At 37.2% G+C, this 19,205-nt stretch overlaps 1 protein-coding gene across 2 annotated transcripts in view; it reads left to right on the forward strand.

Annotated features, from left to right (window-relative positions):
- The window catches only part of GRID2 (glutamate ionotropic receptor delta type subunit 2), a 729,516-nt gene that overhangs the window by 496,783 nt on the left and 213,528 nt on the right, over nt 1-19,205 (forward strand). For both annotated transcript variants that reach the window (XR_009747555.1, XM_061477352.1), the window contains exons 5-7: nt 351-404; nt 7,089-7,262; nt 12,770-12,931. Coding sequence is in view for 1 of the 2 variants with exons in the window: in XM_061477352.1 (XP_061333336.1) it covers nt 351-404; nt 7,089-7,262; nt 12,770-12,931 (390 nt within the window). In the remaining variant the exon portion in view is untranslated. The remainder of the gene's footprint in view (nt 1-350; nt 405-7,088; nt 7,263-12,769; nt 12,932-19,205) is intronic.

Raw genomic sequence — 19,205 nt, forward strand, 5'->3', positions numbered from 1 at the left:
CAGAAATCTAACAAGAGTTGCTTGATATTAATTTTCTGCCTTCCTCTCTGTTGCTCCCTCTCAACACATAATGCTAAGGCAACAACAATTTCATTTTCTCCTCATTCAACTGAAACACATTCTTTTCTTTGATGCCAGCAAGGAAATGTATTTTCCAAGTTTAATTAGCAAGTCAAACAATAACACACATGCTTCTGCAGAATTTCTTAAAGGTTCTTCAGCCTCAGTTGAGTAACAGGTCTTAGAGAGCATGTGCTTCATGTTTTGTCATTTGCAGAGAGCATCCACTTAATTTTTTTCCTGGCTTTCACAAGCAAGCTGACTGATAGCTGGTTTGTTCTCTATTTCAGGTCGTGGAGACTAATTTGGTTGCTTTCGACTGTCACTGGATCATTATAAATGAGGTAACTGTCAAGTGAACATTGTTGTGCACCATTAATCCTGTACGAATGTTTCTGAAGAAAAAAAAAAAAGAAAATTAAATGGAAATTCTATTTTTTAAACTGTGAAATAGGTTCTTCCATGAATGCTTGTCAGCTAAAATATGGCAAGTCAGTATATGAAGTAACTTTCTATATAAGACATTGAACAACACAGTTCATATATTTGAGGACATTCACGTTTTCCATTTGTTTTATGAAAAGCAGAACCCTTGAATTCCCTGGGGAATCTCTGTTGGAGAAAATAAAAAATGAAACTGCTTTCTAAGCATTGTTATTTGCACATTGCAGCAGATTAAATGGCAGCACAATCAAAGTGGTTACCACTTAATTGCCTTCTTCATTCCAAAACTCTTCCTCTGGGCTGTGGTCCCATCATTTAGGAGAGCTGAATGATGTATGCAGAGAACCATACATTGTCCCTTATTAGTTTTATAGTCTTATATGTGAAATGGGTGAAAGCCACAATTAACTTCATTCTGACAAACTGCTGTAAACTCTAGTCATTAAAATCTCTGTATTTCGTTTAGTCATTCCTGCTATCTGTTTTAAAGAATGTGAACATGCTTAATGCCATCTCCGCTTAATCTGCTTCTGGACGTAAATCCATATTCCCACTTAAGTAACTTACTTTTAACACGTGTTTCAAAATGTTAATAATCTCAATATTTTGCAAACACAGAAATGAGATTAGCAATAAATAAGATTTGTAGGTAAGGTTATGGAAAGTATCATGCTTTGTCCTGTTTTTCCTTATCATTATGTTCAAATTACAACAGAAGCTTGAATATTTCCTGAATGGTGAAAGTTGCATAACATTGCTTGCTTATGGCAACATCTTACCAGTTCAGTAATGAGGTTACAGCGCCCCCACGAAATCAGTGCAAGATTTGGAAATGCAGTTATTTAGGGGCCCCTTACTGTGTGGTGCGTAACATAGCTATCTTTATATTCAAGTCCATTTGATGTGGTTGTCCATTTGCTGTTGATGACCTCAGAGCTATGTCCATTTTGTTGCTTACATGAATCTTTGACAATTTAGCTATCTCTGTGTGTGTGCCCGTTTTGGCTAAATTAGACTCGTGACTAAGTAATTGTAACACTGCTTCTCTGGCCTCCTAATTTGAAAATTTTAGATGATTTATTACAGTCAAAATGCATTGTTTGGCAAAATCCACATATGGTTCAAATAATTGATATACCAAAATAGGATTGAATTGATTTCCTTTTCCATCACTGTGCTAAGGGGATACAACACACTTACAGAGTATAGTGATAAAGAAGGAAATACCACCTTCAGTTTTGTGATCAGGAATCTGCTTAGGCTTTTCGAGGTAACATCTGTTACTTTAATTGCTCACTCTAAATGCTATAATGCCTGGAAAGAGTTCCTTAATTTTTACAGTCCCATTAGTTGCTATTTAATGTAACACAGCAGATTTGCTTGAAGACTGTGTATCATAATAGCAATGCGTGTGTAGGGGGAGGGGAGTTGTTCCTATAAAATGAAAGGATTCATAATTTTCTAAAGCAGAATACATTGTATTAGACCTTTGCAAATAACACAAATCTCCTCTGATCAGTGCAGTCAGCTGAGGAAGATAATTATTCCTGTTTCTTCAGGACCTTAAAGCAGATGGTGCAATTCTTTATTTAAAATTTGCAGGAATCATAGATTTGAATGTAGTCATGATCAAATATGCCTTAAGAAATATTACAATGGATTTCTAACACTCTGTCTGTTTCTGCTTGTTTCTTTTTCTCTTCACAATAGTAAATATAACCTCAAAATACCAAGATAGTAAAATTATATATGTACTATGACTCTTAAATCACAAGTGTACAGTAAGCTTAGATTTTATTTAATAGAACTAAAAAAAGGCGCATTTGTATGATTTTCAGCACTTTCTTTTGCTCTTTTTAAATGAAATGAATGTCCTTTTTATTTTAAATTCATGTGTCTCGAGTGTTTTCCTTCATTAAACAGTCAGGGTCATCTTCCTATGCCCATTGCTGCCGCCAGTTCTCTATTACTATTGTTTACTCAAGGACAGCCCAAAATACATTGCACTGCCTACAGCTACCATACAGGAAGTGAAAATATTAATGCTACTCTACAAAGGATTGGTTGGATTTCATCTGCAATAATGTGCACAATTATGACCAGCTGTATTAAAATTACAATGGAACTGGTGCACAAAAAAGCTGATTTGTGTGAGAAAAGACTGAAAAGGTTGGCTTGATTAGCCTATGAAAACAAAGACTGAAAGAGGGTACGCTCTCTGTTTATAAACACAGAGAGAGAGTGAATAAATGCATCATTGTCAAGGTCCAGAGGACAAGGTTGGCACAAAAACAAATGAGTTCAACTTGACCACGAATAAATTCAGATCAAAAGTTAGTAAAAGGTTTCTAATTACCAGATATATCAGTCTCGAAAAACTCATTCTTTGAGGGAAAAAACAAAACAAAAACCAAAAACAAAACAAAAAAAACCCAAACCAAGCAAACAAAAAAAAAAAACCAACAAACTTTTTTAAAGAAAAGTTTATGGAAAAAGATCCAACAAGTTTGCCCATCATAGCAAAGAGATGACTGGGAGACACACAGGGTTGTATTCAAAGGCTGCTTTCAGATGAACACGTTTTTTCTAGGGGAGGGCTGGTCCTTGGCTGATGAATTCATCTAGTTCCACCATGTTTCAGCCCAATGCGCTCCACCATGAAGAAGAGCATAAAGCTTAATTATCTTTTAAGCCCAAGAAGCTAGATCAGGTCCTAAAATCACAACTCGGTTCTAGGAGCTCACATAATTCTACATTTTAATATGGATAATAGAATAATAATAGCATTATAGGTTCATTTGAACCCTTACATTTTCCAGTGGTGATGGCAGGTCAGGTGTGAAATGCCACTCTCTCTGGTGCAGATTGATAATCAAGCTGCCAGCTCTTTCTTTTTCAAAGGTGAGAGCCAATGGACAGACTGGCTTAGTCCTGTTATCTCCAAACTCCTGGATTTTCTTCCTCTGTGAAAGCTAAAAACTGATTTCTCCTTGTCCTATCAATTATTCTTCTTTTTTTTTTGCATCATACTCTCCAGAACCTAAGGAAAATAAAGGAGATGTAGAGAGCAAATTATTATGAAGTTCAAGATCTCCCTTTACTTGTCTTGGAACTTCATCTAGTTATGCCTTTCCCATGGCTACTTCTCTTTGGAAAGTGATGAGAAATTCAGGAAGGGCATAACACAAGTGTGCTTTAGCATGGGCAGTGGCAGCCCATGAGCCATCCTCAAAAGGGTGTACAGTGCCCACCCTTTCCTGCTGTGCCTCTTGCTCTCTGCTGCTGGCTTTTGGAGGAAGAAACACTCCTCTCTTGAGTGTCTTGAAGAATGTGATGAAGACATGGCATGTACTGAAAAATAGGACACGTCCAGTATATGATAAAAATACTTGGACCCAAGTTAAGATGTCTCCATAAGCAACTGCTGCCTTTGTCTGGTGCTTATTACAAGACTTAATACATTCTTTCCCTGCATGTCTCTGTCTACTTGTGCAGTTGCTCTGTGGTGAATGGTCTCTGCCTATGCTGCTTATCTTAAAATAATGAGAGAATGAAAACTGAACAGCAGTGTATATTAGGTCTTGCTTACAATTGGAGTCTCTGCCTGATATTTGGTGTGATCCTCTTCAGTTGCTTTTCCTAATTCATCTGTAAAGACCTATTAATTTAAAATAGCACTTCTTTCCTTATTTATTTTCCTACTCAGATGAAATGTACATCTAATTTCATCTTTGTTCCATTTGAAATAGAACTACCTCCCCTTTAGTCCAAGTTCAGACCAGCAAAAGAAAGCTTTGAAACTATATATTGAACTTCTGATAAAAAAAAAAAAAAAAAAACAAAACCACATAACCTAACCTAAAATTTATACAGGTGACAATTCAGTTCAGCTTGGCCAACTCTGTAATATATTTTTACATTTGGTTCTTGTGTAACAGATCATCTGCCATTATTATATCATTATACTGTATCCTCCTTTGAAATGAAAATGAAAATTGTTTCCTCTCATACAATGGTTGCTTTATATAGTTTTCTTAAGTCAGATCCAAAATTCAAGAATGAGAGATGATGTTGGAGAGTCATTATATAAAAAGCTTGTCACTCAGTCAATGCCAAGTATTAAAAAAATGACAAAGAAAGATATAGCAAATTACTCATGTTGAATTTTTCTTTGCATGGCATTGCTTTGTTGTTAACCTAAAATCTGAATATATGATATGATCAGTGGCATTCACAGCATTTTAAAATAATAGCTGTCATTAATCTATTGATGTATATACCTCCTTGGCAACCAGACAAAAATCTCTTTGGTGTTTTGATTCTGTTATTAGCTCCCAAGTGATGTGTAAAACTATGAGGTAGCAACCTAAAGGTTAAAATGAGAACACTCTAATTAAAATGTACCAAAAATGCTGAGTATAGAAAAAAAAAAATACACTTTTGAGGCAGAAAAGATAAATGTTTGAGCAGCTGAAAGTCAAAATCCCTTTTAAAGTATTACTTAGCAATATAACATGGCCATGCAAGTATCAGGCTTTACATTACTAGAACAAGTCTAATAGTCTTGCTGTTACAGTTTGGGAATGGTGTATAATGAAACCAAACTTTTTTTAAATCCTCTGAGAAAGGATATCATTTAAAATCAGGACAAGAAGTTTCTTGAGCTCTCCTCTCGGATTATATTGAAAATTACATGCATTTTGCTAAAACAGCATTTTTTTTTTTGTTTGGTTTGTTTTTTTTACCTTGCAGTTAGTGAAATGATACAGACTAAATGAAAAGACGGCTTTTTAAGCTGAGAGTGAACCATTATCTGTGGTACATTAAGAATTAATTGACCAGAAATGCAAGATATTACACTGGACACAGCTGTTGCCATGTGGTTTTTTTGTTTGTAGAAAAATCTATATTTCATAAATGACATTAACAACAGATTAATTCAGAAACTATGACAATCTGTGAAGAAGAATAAAATACTTGTAGTCAGGAGAGGAGAAGTTAAAATTTTCATCTCATGCATTTTTCTTCCAAACTTTAATGGGATCACCAAGATTTAATTTCAATACCAGTATGTCCAAAGAAGTTGCTTCAAAATAATTAATTTAAAGAATGTTAACTGAAGCCAAAATTACCAAGATAGTTGCCTTAACATTTCAGGAACTGCTTTTTTGAAAAGCTTAGCTTCCTTTTCACAAGAAAAATTCCATAATTTGAGTTCAAGTCTATCTCCTGGTATCTCCTAAGGACTTGATTATGGGCATAGATCAGGAGGCTAGAGGCATTTAGATACAGTCATAACAGCTAATGGCATTTAGTTACAGGTATAACAGTGCAAACTTGATGTATCCTTTAAAAAATGAAAAGCTATAAATACACAAATGAGAATCAGAAATGCTCAATAAACTGTGGCTGTAAACAAGGGTATGTTAAATGCAAGGCTCCTTGAGCACCTCCCTTACTTGGAGAGACAAGGGGGCGGAGGGTATCCAGAAATTTAAGCATCTAAAAAGTTCAGGGCATCAGCCTCTGTAGTTAAGACAGATTATGGGCAAGCAGTTCAGCATGATGAAAAATTCTAGTTAAAAAGATTGAGCAATTTTGTAGATTATTTCTCTTGCTTTACAGAAAAATACACATAATTGCCTTGAAAGCTACTAGTTGACCCTATTTGAGTCACCAGAAAAATGCTGTTTAACTAAAGTTCAAGTTCTTATGTGAAGATTAGAGTCAGTTGCTGTAGCTTGTGACACCACACTCTTCTCACTCTGTGTTCCCCGAGGGCCTCATCATTCAATGGTGTAAAGGACCATGTTCCCAAACTACAAGAATTTATACTGTGTTAAAACTGGGTTTTTTTGCTTTCCCTAACCTGCCTTAAAGTTAATATTTTAAGGTTAATATTTCACATATTGGTGTATTTAATTAGGGTTTTGTTTTTTCTTTAAGATATGTCCATAGAGATGAGTGTTCAGCTGTAAGCCTTCATAGGTGCTCCATGGAGTAAAAAGTTGGGTTTAAATTAAGTCATGCTATAAACAAGCATGTACACACAGAGAATTATCTGATGCATTTTCTTTACCCTTTTGGTAAATCATGTTTGCTAACTTGCACATTGTTCATAGATTGTTGATACTTGTTTTCCAGGAAATGAACAATTAAGGCCTGAATAATTGTCTGTACCTTCACAGGTCCTAAGTAATGCTACACTTAGAAATACATCATGACTTCCTACTGATTTACACTGCCAAGGGTGCTGTGAAACACTTTTACTTAAAAGATCAAAGGTAAAAGGAGAGGGAGAGAAAACCCAAAATGAAACAACTAAGCCCAGTTACGTCTACAGAGATTTGGTAAAGTTTGGGCACAGTACATTTTAAACTTGGCAACTGTTGTAAGGGTGTTAAGTCAGTTGTTTTAATGAGCATGCATATGTTCTTTTTGAGGTTATGGCAAAGCTGGACAATATCTGCGTAGCAATCACATGCCTCTTAGTCCTATCAGTTATTTTTTTTTGTTTATACTCTGTTGGTAATATTTCTGATTTTAACTTTTATGTATATTCTCTCTCTTGCCTTATCTTCCAGGAAATAAATGACGTAGATGTGCAGGAGCTTGTGAGAAGGTCAATTGGAAGGTTAACAATTATTCGACAAACATTTCCAGTCCCCCAAAACATAAGTCAGCGCTGTTTCCGTGGGAACCACAGAATATCTTCATCACTGTGTGATCCGAAGGACCCTTTCTCCCAAAGCATGGAGGTAGTTCATGTACCTGTCTATTCCCACCCAGGAACTGTCTTTCTAGATCAGATCAAGGTTTTCCCTCAGGGGCTTAGTGTAATTCAATGTTTATTTTTATGGTCTTTCTGACATATAGTTTAATGGCTCACGGCATGGCAAGAAAATACTTGGGCAGTGGGTGAGTGAGACTGATTGCCTATAACAAGTCCCCTACTCCACAACAATTGAGAAAAAAGTTCCCAAAAGCCACCTAATCTCCAGGCAGTAAGATAGTTGTTTTGTTGTCCTGTTAAATTTTACTTTTTTGCCATCTCTCTGAGGAGAATTTCATTTCCATGGCCAATGTCTCATGTCTTCTCCAAACCTCAAAAGTGTTGTGAATAGGAGACCCTTCCCGGGAGCACCTACATCATCTCTTGCAAGTGTCTTGGTTTACGCGCTTAGATCTATGCCTATGTTCCAAAAGAGGCCTTCTTTTCAGTTTTTTTATTTGTTAGTTACAAATCACAATTAAACTCTAACAGCCTTCCTACCACATGAAATTAGCAACAAGATCATGGTCACTGGCCTCCTGGCTTCACACAGTTTTCCAGGAGCAGCTCCTCTCTCTCTCTCATGTATCTGGTTAGTCTTCATCATGACAAAGCTATGGCAAATCAGGAATCTGAAATTGGCTTAAAATACTGATTCTACTTTTGGGTTTTTTTTGCATAGTCATTTATGAAGTTGTGAAAAGATGGCTGCATTGGCAGCTGTGCAGGAGGAGCGTATCTGACTTAGCAGCAAAAGAGCAGTCATCTTGTGATGCTAAAATTAATGAGTGAAGGAAAACACTGGGAGAAAAATAGGGAGGTATTAAAGATTGTCTTTGCTTAAAATAAATACACGCGAGAGGAAAAAGAGAAGTGTGACTGGTCTTGCTCTGTTTTAGGTTAGCTGTAAGAGCTTTTGTCTCATAATTTTTCACAAAGCATCCAATAAACAGCTATTGATGACATGAATAGCTGGCTGTAGCATACTGCATGGTGTTCCCATTAGAGTTCTTAAAATAAAGGGCCACGAGGATGATCAGGGGACTGGAGCACCTCCCGTATGAAGACAGGCTGAGGAAGTTGGGGCTGTTCAGCCTGGAGAAGAGAAGGCTGTGTGGAGACCTCATAGCAGCCTTCCAGTATCTGAAGGGGGCCTATAGGGATGCTGGAGAGGGACTCTTCATTAGAGACTGTAGTGACAGGACAAGGGGTAACGGGTTAAAACTTAAACAGGGGAAGTTTAGGTTGGATATAAGAAGGAAATTCTTTCCTGTTAGGGTGGTGAGGCACTGGAATGGGTTGCCCAGGGAGGTTGTGAATGCTCCATCCCTTGCAGTGTTCAAGGCCAGGTTGGACGAGGCCTTGGGTGATATGATTTAGTGTAGGGTGTCCCTGCCCACGGCAGGGGTTTGGAACTAGATGATCTTAAGGTCCTTTCCAACCCTAACGATTCTATGATTCTGTGATTCTATGTAAGGTCAATAGATGCACAGGATATTTCTAGAGGTTATTTAAGAAATGTGAAATTCTTTAGGTTCTACCATTCTGTTACGGCGCGTGGTCCTACTAACTACAGCAAGGCAGAAAATAAGAATCATGTATCAATAGGAGGCTTCATATTCAATGTATTTTTCTCTTCAACTTCACTTTCATTTTCAGTTCAGTAGTGAACTGACTCTAGGGAAAAAAGGGTTCTAGAAACCAAAGTTTATTCTCTACAAATTGGCAAAATCCATTTAATATGTTAGCTTGGACCTTATACCTTAACCTATGCCTCTTTATCAACCTATAGCTTGGAGAGCTATAATAATTCTGTTGAAAGCTTTCACAACATTCTGGTTCAAAGGAATGATGGAAGCTTGACTGGTTTAAGTGTTCTACACAGCTGAGTTGCTTTTTTCATATTTTCCCTGAGATGGCTGCACTTCATTAGTGGCTGAGGGACACAACACTAAGAAACGAAAGGAAGAAAAACTCTGACACAGTTTCCCTTGTGTGTTCATGTGATGCACAGACCATTGAGTAGCTGTGGGGTTTGTTTGCTGCTTCTTTGTTCTCCCCAACAATATTATAAATTAACTTCCATTCCAGTGGGGATTTGAAACAGTTCATAAATTGAAATTTCCAATGCTTTTTTTTTGTGCCATCGAAGTGTAACTAATCAGATATATTCTCTGGAAATTCTGAGGGTGAATTTCTTGATTTTTATTCTTACTGCCCCCGAAGTCCATGTGAATAATTAATATTTTCAGCATCTTTATTAAAACACTGAAAAACATTTTGGTGAAGAACTCTCCTTGTGTCAACTGTCCTAGTTGAAACAACAATTTCTATAAATTTGTATCATTTTGGAGGCAGAAAGTTAAAACCTGGATTCACGTAAGTATTTAGTACCATAACTCTTTTGTTTAAAAACTCAGTGCAATGGTCTAGGCATACATAAAGTAAATGCCATTAGTCCAGATTAATGACTCATACTTACTCTGATTGCTAAATACCTTTCTTCTACACTTTGGAAAAAAAAAAAAATCACATCCGAATGTTTAATTACACCCACAGGAGGTTATGCAGTTATATACTGCTTGCTAATGGAAGTGTCCAGCCATTAGTTTAAGATCAAATAAAGGACCAGTAATCAATACCAGGCAATGTATTAAACGTCCCAGTAAATTTACTTGGAACATGAATAAAAGTGTAAAATGATTTGAAATTACAGCTCCACTCTGTGCATCAGGACAGCTACTAATGAAGCGTACTTCTGGTAGTGATAGGGAAGGGTGATTTTGAGTAGTAGAAATTAATTTTAATGTTTTTATCATTGCATTATCCGTGACTGATTGCTGTAAATGTTAAGATGAACTGTTAGTGAAGGAATAACGATGCTTAATAATTGCTGAACTCTGTACTCCTGAGCCCTGTTAATACTTAATGAAGACCCAGCTATATTACTCTAAGACTAGTGAATGCATCCTTCCTCATGAACTGTGACAATAATCTTCTATTCCCATGATATCAGGTTATGGAAGCTACCTTGAAAGAACTGTCATTTTGTTGAGAAATGATGACTTGGCATCTGTAGCCCATCATCTACCAATTTAGTCTCATTAGTGACCTTATTGTCTCTGCTCTCTAGAGGTGGTTTGTTTGGGTTATTTTGTTTGGGATTTTTTTGTTGTTGTTGTTTGTTTTGTGGTTGTTTTTTTTTTTTAATCTTGTTTTGGTTTCATTTTTTTCCTTTGGCAAAGGCTTATGTAAAATAAACTTGGCTCACAGCATAGTAATAATTTTTTCAGTCTCCTCTGAATGTCCCTGTGCTGCTGACTTCTTTGGGGATATACAGTTTTAGCTGAAACGCTTTGAGTTCTTGGTAGGTTTGCAATACACAGAAAAATAATCCAAGTTATTTTCAAAATGCTTGATTAATCTGAACCCTGATCCTCAATGCATGCTTTTAATCCTGTCATGCACAGAGGTGCCTAGCCTGTGCATCTGCAGAATGTAAATTAGTTCCTCAGTGAATACTGAAATGGAAATATTCACAGCCATTGGAGTCATGGGAGAGCCTTGAGTAAGAATAAAGAAGCATGTTTGAGAAAGAGGGGATAAAGAATCATTGCCTTTTAAAGGAAAAGGGAAGTAGAAATCAAAATTTCTGTGCATTTATGGTACTGCCAATGAAGTTGTAAAGGCAATGGATGATCCAGGGATTTTACCAGGAGGGATATCAGCACACTATTAGATCTTCTTCAATAAAGTGTGGAATTAAAAATGTCCCAGGAAATTCTAGCAAGGTAAGGAGCAAGACAACATCTTTCCTGAATGCAAGGCAGGGAAGGAGTCTGTCACAAAACCTTCCTAAGAACTGTACAGATCAGATTGAGGATGACACAGGCAAAGACAGTATAAAGATGGAATTTCCATAAGAAAATAAAAACATACAAAATATATGGAAACAAGAAATTAGGCAGAAAGAAAGGCTTCTTTTTTTTCTTTTTTTTTTCCCCCTTTTTTTCTTTTCTCCTCCTTTATTTTAAGGTGATGGGTGGATTTGCAAATCAGTGTCTCAGATCTTCTGCATTATTGTGCTTCCTTCCCCTCCCAGTAGCTGCAGGACTTCCCCAGTCTTTGGATATTTTTGAGAGGCAGAATAGGGGTATTTTCCACAATGCTGGTGTACTTTCCTTTTGACAGCTTCCTTCTTTTAAGGTTTTGAGCAGACCATCTGTATGGAGAAACCTTTACATGGAGCAGTCAGCATATTCCACAATCTTGGAAATGTCTGTTGTCTTGTCTGTGACTGATGGAGTCAAAAACCCAGCAACCTTGCCTCAGTCTGCAAATTGCTGCTGGCTAATTGATTTTCAGGCACTAGGTATATTCTACAGTCTCTTTCATAGTGAAGCTGAGTAATCTGAGTTTCCCTCAATAACTTAAGGCTCCATGGCTTCAAATGACCAATAGGTTATCTAAAAATAATATTCCCAAAGGTCCTTGCATTTCTGAGTATCATTTCTCTTCCCAAGAACCTCTCTGTTCAGGAGAGCTGAGGTTTCTCCTTATGATAGTGACTGAAATGTTCCTGCCATTTGACGACAGAAATGTCTGAAATACAGCTGTACTGTAAACTACTTGTTTCAGAAGTGTTCATGAATTCTAAGCTTCTGTTCTTTTACATTAAAATGTATCTTTCACATCTGACTTTGTACTATGTGTTTTTAAAAGCACATGTATAGAAATCATACATGGGTAAGTGGGTACACAAATAGTTTCTTTTCTTGAGTTCAACTGTTATCTCTTTAATGCCAAACTGGAACTTCCTCGCACAGTATGTGTTTAACTATGCTCACTGTGAAACGTGTACACATTTACTCAGTAAGAGTTTTGTCCTGCAAGGAATCAACAGCCATTGCCAAATACTCTGACAGGAATCACTATAAATTGCAGAATCAACATGCAACTGCACACTGAGAAAGATTTCATCGGGTCATATTTCATTTCAGAAATTGTCTCAATCAGAACTGATTTTAAAAACCGGGGGAAAAAAAAAGCATGATGAAATGATTTATTTTAAATTTTTAGTTTCTGTTTTTCAAATGAATAAAACAATCTTGAAGAAAATTTGATGCTGTCCAAATATCTAGTGGCTGAAAATTGAAAGTTGCAGGTAACTGATTAAAAATAAAAGAAAGTCTGTTTACTTTCACGAGTAGGGCTTTAAATCCTGCAAATGGAGCTGTGCCAGTGATTGGGCTGCCTGTATTTCATATGTATGTAGTTGTTCCTTCAGATCACTTGTAGTGTGACAGCCTTTAGCTGCAGTTCCTAAAGGAGCTGAAGATATGGCTTATTGACTCTTATAATTTCTTCTTAATATCAAATAAGTCATTTAATTACCAGGATGTTATGGGCAAAGCAAAATAAATGACAAATTCTGGCTGCTGACAGGAGACCAAAAATAATAATGCTAATTCTCCCATTCTAATATCTTTGCAGATTTCAAACCTGTATATATACGACACCGTCCTCCTGTTGGCGAATGCTTTTCATAAGAAGCTGGAAGACAGGAAGTGGCACAGCATGGCCAGCCTCACCTGCATCAGGAAGAATTCTAAACCCTGGCAAGGAGGACGATCAATGTTGGAAACCATCAAGAAGGTACGTCTTCTTTGTATTTCCTCGTCTTTGATTTCTAAAATAGTTGTATTAGGCAGTACTCCCTTCTGAAGTGCGTACTGTTCTTGCCAGTACTAGCAGTGTCTTTTCAAAGCAATAGTTTTGATATATGTACAGTTTCTGAATTAAAATCATAGAATCATAGAATGGTTTGGGTTGGAAGGGGCCTTAAAGCTCATTTAGTTCCAGCCCTACTGCCATGGAAAGGGACATCTTCCACTAGACCAGGTTGCTCAAAGCCCTGTCCAGCCTAGCCTTTAACACTGCTGGGGATGCGGCAACCTCAGCTTCTCTGGGCAACTTGTTCCAAGTTCCTCACCACCCTCATAATAAAGAATTTTCTTTCTAATACCTAATCTAAATCTACCCTCTTTCAGTTTAAAGCAGTTCCCTTGTGCTGTCACTACATGGCCTTTCCATCTTTCATATAGGCTTTCTTTAGGTACTGGAAGACTGTTATAAGATCTTGTTGGAGAGACTTATCATTTACATTGTAAATCAAAAAAAAAAAACCCAGAGTAGTATATATATATATATATATACACACATATATGTGTGTGTGTATAACGGTGCTTTATCTATGGCTTTCATTAAAAAGAAATAGAAAAGAATTTAAAATATAATGTTATTTCAAGAAATTGCCATTCTGTATTAGGTCTTTAACCATCCCAGAAGTTATGATTATGCAGGCAAAATGGAAGGCTCCGTTAAACCCTGCTTATTTTTTCCCCAGTCCTGAGTCAATCTGCGCTAGGTCCAAAATAACAGTTCAAGGCTTTCTTTGATGGCTGTCTCTGGTTTCCATTCTAACAATTTGAAGTCATGAGACTGCAAGGATAATCCAGCACACATTTCAGGGGCAAGATACAGCTTTCAGGGACTCTAAACTGTATTGCTTTTAACCTATCAGCACAATTTCAAATTCACATTTGACATTTCCCTGTATTTTAAGCTATGTTTCAGGCAAGGCTGGTTTTGGAACTTTTCTTCTCAAATTACATTTTGTAAATACTATTGCAAACTTTTTCATTAATAAACTAAAAGCTACTTCTACTTACTGAATTCCAAATAGGACGCTCGAGCCATAGAAGTAAAGATACCCACTTCCCCTTTAGAATTAGAATTTAGTATCTGAGCTGGAGTTCCAGGCAAAGTCTAGTAGCCATACTAGCATCTCTAAAATTAGAAGTGCTCCACCATTGAAAGAGCTGCTGACTGTTTTACATTATGATTATTTGCTTGTTTCTGTTGATTTTGGATGTGAGACTGACCATAATCTCCTGCATAAACATCATTTATGCTCTTTCTTACTACTATCTCATCTCTTTGCATGTCAGAGTTTATTCCTTTCATTGTCATATCATTCTATCTATCCAGTTTATCGTCTTCCTCCTAAAATGATGTGATTAATAAAACAAACTCCTTCCATGATCTTTCACAGAAGAGCTGCACTATGTTAAAGATCAATTTATGTAGTAGCTCTTAACCCTGAAACATAAAGAGATATGGCCAAAAGGAATATGAAAGCATTCAAGAAAGCAGGAACAAGTGTAAATGCTAGGGTTGTGGTTAGCTTGCTAAAAAAAATTCATCAGTCAAATGCCGATAAAATCCCTGACAGAAGTAGCTAACCAGGCTCGTATCCTGTTGCTTTTGAGTTTCCCCTCTATTTGAATGAGATGGCTTTGATAAGAAGCTTCTGTAGAAGAACTTCAGTATCACAGCTGCCTATTTTGAACTTAAAAAGCTGACATTCATGAATGTCTGACGAGGTACAAAAGGAAAAATAAAAACTAAGGGAATTAAAAAGTTTTTCTTGAAAACATGACAGTTTTCCTTCACTTTGAAAGAAAATATGAAAAAGTTACCATTTAAATAGTTAAATTAAATAGTTTATGAATAAAAGGTTCTGTGTTTTCATTTTTAGATCACTCTTTCAAGAATGTAGTGTAAAAATATACTGTTAGTTCAGGGTGAAGATACAACCTGAGATTTATTAAATGCTCCTGGAAAAAGGATTTCTATCCTCTGCAAAACTTTAACCCTATCACAGAGCTGGAATCACTGTCTTGTCCCATATTATATCTCTCCTCAATGTAGTTTCAGTAGGTGTTGTATTGTAGCCAAGTATGGTGTTCGTAAGGAAAGAGTTAAGGAAGAGATGCCTAATTCCAGCCTGCCAGCCTTAGAAAGGGACTAGCTGCTCTCCTGGCAGCAGTGGAAGTGATGTTGCCATCTACTGCTTCACACAACTGAGCTCTTACTGTCTTGCTGCTAATAAAAAAAAAAAAAAAAATAAGGAAGCAGGAAAAACTAGTTCTGGAAGAAGGTTTTCTAGGACACCCCCCCCCCCCCCCAAAAAAAAAAACAAACCCCACAAAAAAAAACCACCTATCCCCTGGAATCAGAGATACAGAAACGGGAATATTTGGCTGTGTTTTAGCTGCAGAGGGAATCTCTCTCTGATTTCTGGAAGGGAAAATAAGCGAAGAGATGGGAAATCTCTATAAAGCTACACACTGAAGACGTGAAGGTAACAGAAAGGGATGCTGGTGTTCTACCAGTGGCAGCACTTGTTAAAAATAGGAGAACTCTGGTGGTAAATAAACTAATTTCTTTATGATTAATAAACCAATAGGCAAGAGTAGGGAATGAGGGGAAATTAGATTTTCAACTATTTCTTGAAATGGCAAAATAGCTGTCTGAATCATTTCCTATTGTCTTTTGTTACTTTTCACTCTTGAACATTTGATTCCTGCATTACTATTTCTACAAACAACTCCAAAAGCTGTTCTGTCTGTGTGAATTCAACCCACTACAATTGTTAAAATCAATATCTGTTTCTACCCATTTTGGAACTGGATAAATAGTTAAATTCATAAGGAAATACAATCCTTCTAATGAATTTGGCCAGCTTTAGCCATTAGTTCTAAATTCACTTTTGTAATAGGAACTATCCCCAAACACATGCTCACTTGTTTATTTCTAAGTAAAGCTATTTCACAGTGAGATAAATAAGTATTACTAGAAAAAAATTCTACTGTTGGAAAAATTAATCTTCCCAAATAGCTGGAGAATAAATGTAAGTAGTATTATATGGAGGATCAACTCAGAAGAATGACAACAAGTTACTGCATATATCTTCTCTCACGCTTACCTGATCTCTTCCCAGTCATATTTGTTTAGCTCACTGACAAGCAACAAATTTTTACTGCTAGCAGCAACACAGAGCTTATTCCTTTGTGCAAAATGAGCTGTACCTCATGCTGTTTCATGAATCGTAGGTGGAATTGTCAAATAGTTCTGGTCTCAGAAATGTCAGTGATGTTCAGTGGTGACACATCAAAAAGATGCTGAATTGTTTTTCAGGTGGTAGATTAGACTTTCCTCCCTAGCAGCTGAAAATGGTGTGTTGAGTTTAAAACTCAACAATGTTTTTGATGTCAGTTTTTTTTCAGGAATAAAATGTGAAGCTCATATTTAATGACTGTAGCATTTTTGTCTGCCTGCAATCACCTTTTTTTCTGTAATTGCAAAATAGCTAATCTATTTTAATTAAAAAAAAAAACACAAAAAAAAACCAAACCAACAAACCCAAAACAAAGCAAAACAAAACAAGCCAGGAACTGTCAGAGCAAATACAGTATTTTGTGACTGATGATTGAGAAGCTGACATTCCCAAGTGAGGTTCTGACTGCTGGGTAAATAGTGTTTTCTTCACAGACTTGCAATATAGTGGTGCCTAAGCGTATATAAACTGTAGTTTATCTTGCCAGTCTAGATGGGACTCAAGTAGGCTTTAACTATATTGCCAAGCTTTATAGCAGCTCTTCAAAGCCCAAAGCACTGATCAGAAATGTAAGTAAAACATTTTTGTCCTAACAACTGGCATTTCACTCTTCAGTTTTAAATGTGTCAGGAAATCACATGGTTGCAGCTCAGTCTTAGAGGAATCTGAGAGGAGATAATAAACATGCCTTCCTTTTGCCCCGATTGCATTGTTTCTGTAAGTTATATGGAATTCAACATTTATTTGACCCTTGCCCATTATCATAATTAACACAAAAAATACTTGGACAAATCTCCTCAGGAAGTTACTGGATTAGTAGCTGTCATACAGATGTCCATTTCCTTTGTGATCTCCTTCACTGTGCATTAGCAGAGGGATAAAATACATGCCATAAATGCAGTATGTGTTTTAGAGGGATCCATGATGTGAAAGACTATGCAAAAAAGTTGGAGCAGTGTCCTGAAACTCTTCCTAGGCAGTCCATCAGTCCTAAACAATAGAACAGGCTCATGTAAACCTTGTGAAAAGGCAGTGTGGGACAATTACGGCTATTAGAGAGCAATAGCAAGATTGCCTGGCTTACAGGAGCAGCAAGATATGTTCCCAGGTAGGGAGGAGGCATCAGGAACTCCAAGAAGTTTCCTATCCGATTTAGTTTTGTTGTTGGTATTATATGAGTGGTTCTTTACTGTTCTGTCTTTCTGTCTCTTCCCTTTCCAAACAAAGAGTATTCCCATCTAATCTGAGCTCTTATTACACTATTTGCAAATGTACACACTCTAGGAAAGTAAGTTCTGTTTAAAGACATTCTTACATGAGAAGTTTTCAAAGCATGATAAAATTGCAACATAGGGGAATGAGAAAAATTGTTATTATGGGTAATACTGGATTTCAGACAAATAAAATTAACTAACAGAGCTTCTATCTTGCCCCGATATTTGCAGCCATTTAAAAAATCAAGGTAAATAAACTTACACACAATGGTTTTGGGTAGAGATTCAGTTTCAAAATATGGTAGGCAAGTCAGTTTACCTGTTCTATCTGTTAAGGGCTATGTATTAACAGAGACAAAAGTGTTTTCATTAGGAGTGGATTGCATTTGTTCAAATGTAACTGAGGTAAATGCGTCTTCATTATTTTTATCATACCTGTTCAAGCAAGGACAAAGGTTATAAAAATGAAATTAGAAGTTGACTAAAATTTTAAATTGCTTAGGTCTCAAAAAATCACTTATATTTTAGACATGATTCTATTTTCATGTCCCATAAATTATTGGGAGCATTCTCAGAAGTCACTTTATATTGAAAGTTCCCAATTTAAAACTACTTTCTCACAAAATAAGAAAGAAAAATGCTTTCTGCACTTTCTGTTTTACAAAGCATCTACCTTAGAATTTTTTTTTTTTTTTTTTTTTGCTGATGTTCAGTGTTTCCTTTCTTTTATCATTTGGTTCCAGAGTTTTGCTTTCCTTTTTCCAGACATTGCTTGTGGCTCACTAGAATCATAGAATCATAGAATCATCGAAGAGTTAGGGTTGGAAAGGACCTTAAGATCATCAAGTTCCAGCCCCCCTGCCGTGGGCAGGGACACCTTACGCTAAATCATATCACCCAAGGCCTCGTGCAACCTGATCTTGAACACTGCAAGGGATGGAGCATTCACAACCTCCCTGGGCAACCTATTCCAGTGCCTCACCACCCTAACAGGAAAGAATTTCCTTCTTATATCCAACCTAAACTTCCCCTGTTTAAGTTTTAACCCGTTACCCCTTGTCCTATCACTATAGTAATGAAGAGTACCTCTCCAGCATCCCTATAGGCCTCCTTCAGATACTGGAAGGCTGCTATGAGGTCTCCACACAGCCTTCTCTTCTCCAGGCTGAACAGCCCCAACTTCCTCAGCCTGTCTTCATATGGGAGGAGCTCCAGTCCCCTGATCATCCTTGTGGCCCTTCTCTGGACTTGTTCCAACAGTTCCATGTCCTTTTTATGTTGAGGACACCAGAACTGCACACAGTACTCCAGGTGAGGTCGCACAAGAGCAGAGTAGAGGGGCAGGATCACCTCCTTCGACCTGCTGGTCACGCTCCTTTTGATGCAGCCCAGGATACGGTTGGCTTTCTGGGCTGCAAGCACACACTGAAGCCGGCTCATGTTCATTTTCTCATCAACCAATATACCCAAGTCCTTCTCTGCAGGGCTGCTCTGAATCTCTTCTCTGCCCAACCTGTAGCTGTGCCTGGGATTGCTCTGACCCAGGTGTAGGACCTTGAACTTGCCATGGTTAAACTTCATGAGGTTGGCATCAGCCCACCTCACAAGCGTGTCAAGGTCCCTCTGGATGGCATTCCTTCCCTCCAGGGTATCAACTGAACCACATAGCTTGGTGTCATTGGCAAACTTGCTGAGGGCGCACTCAATCCCACTGTCCATGTCAGCGATGAAGATGTTGAACAAGACCGGTCCC

Source organism: Pezoporus flaviventris, unplaced genomic scaffold (genome assembly GCF_033815535.1).
Source record: "Pezoporus flaviventris isolate CSIRO_AGI_PZ_B2104156 unplaced genomic scaffold, CSIRO_AGI_Pfla_v1 ptg000002l, whole genome shotgun sequence".
Classification (NCBI taxonomy): Eukaryota; Metazoa; Chordata; class Aves; order Psittaciformes; family Psittacidae; genus Pezoporus; species Pezoporus flaviventris.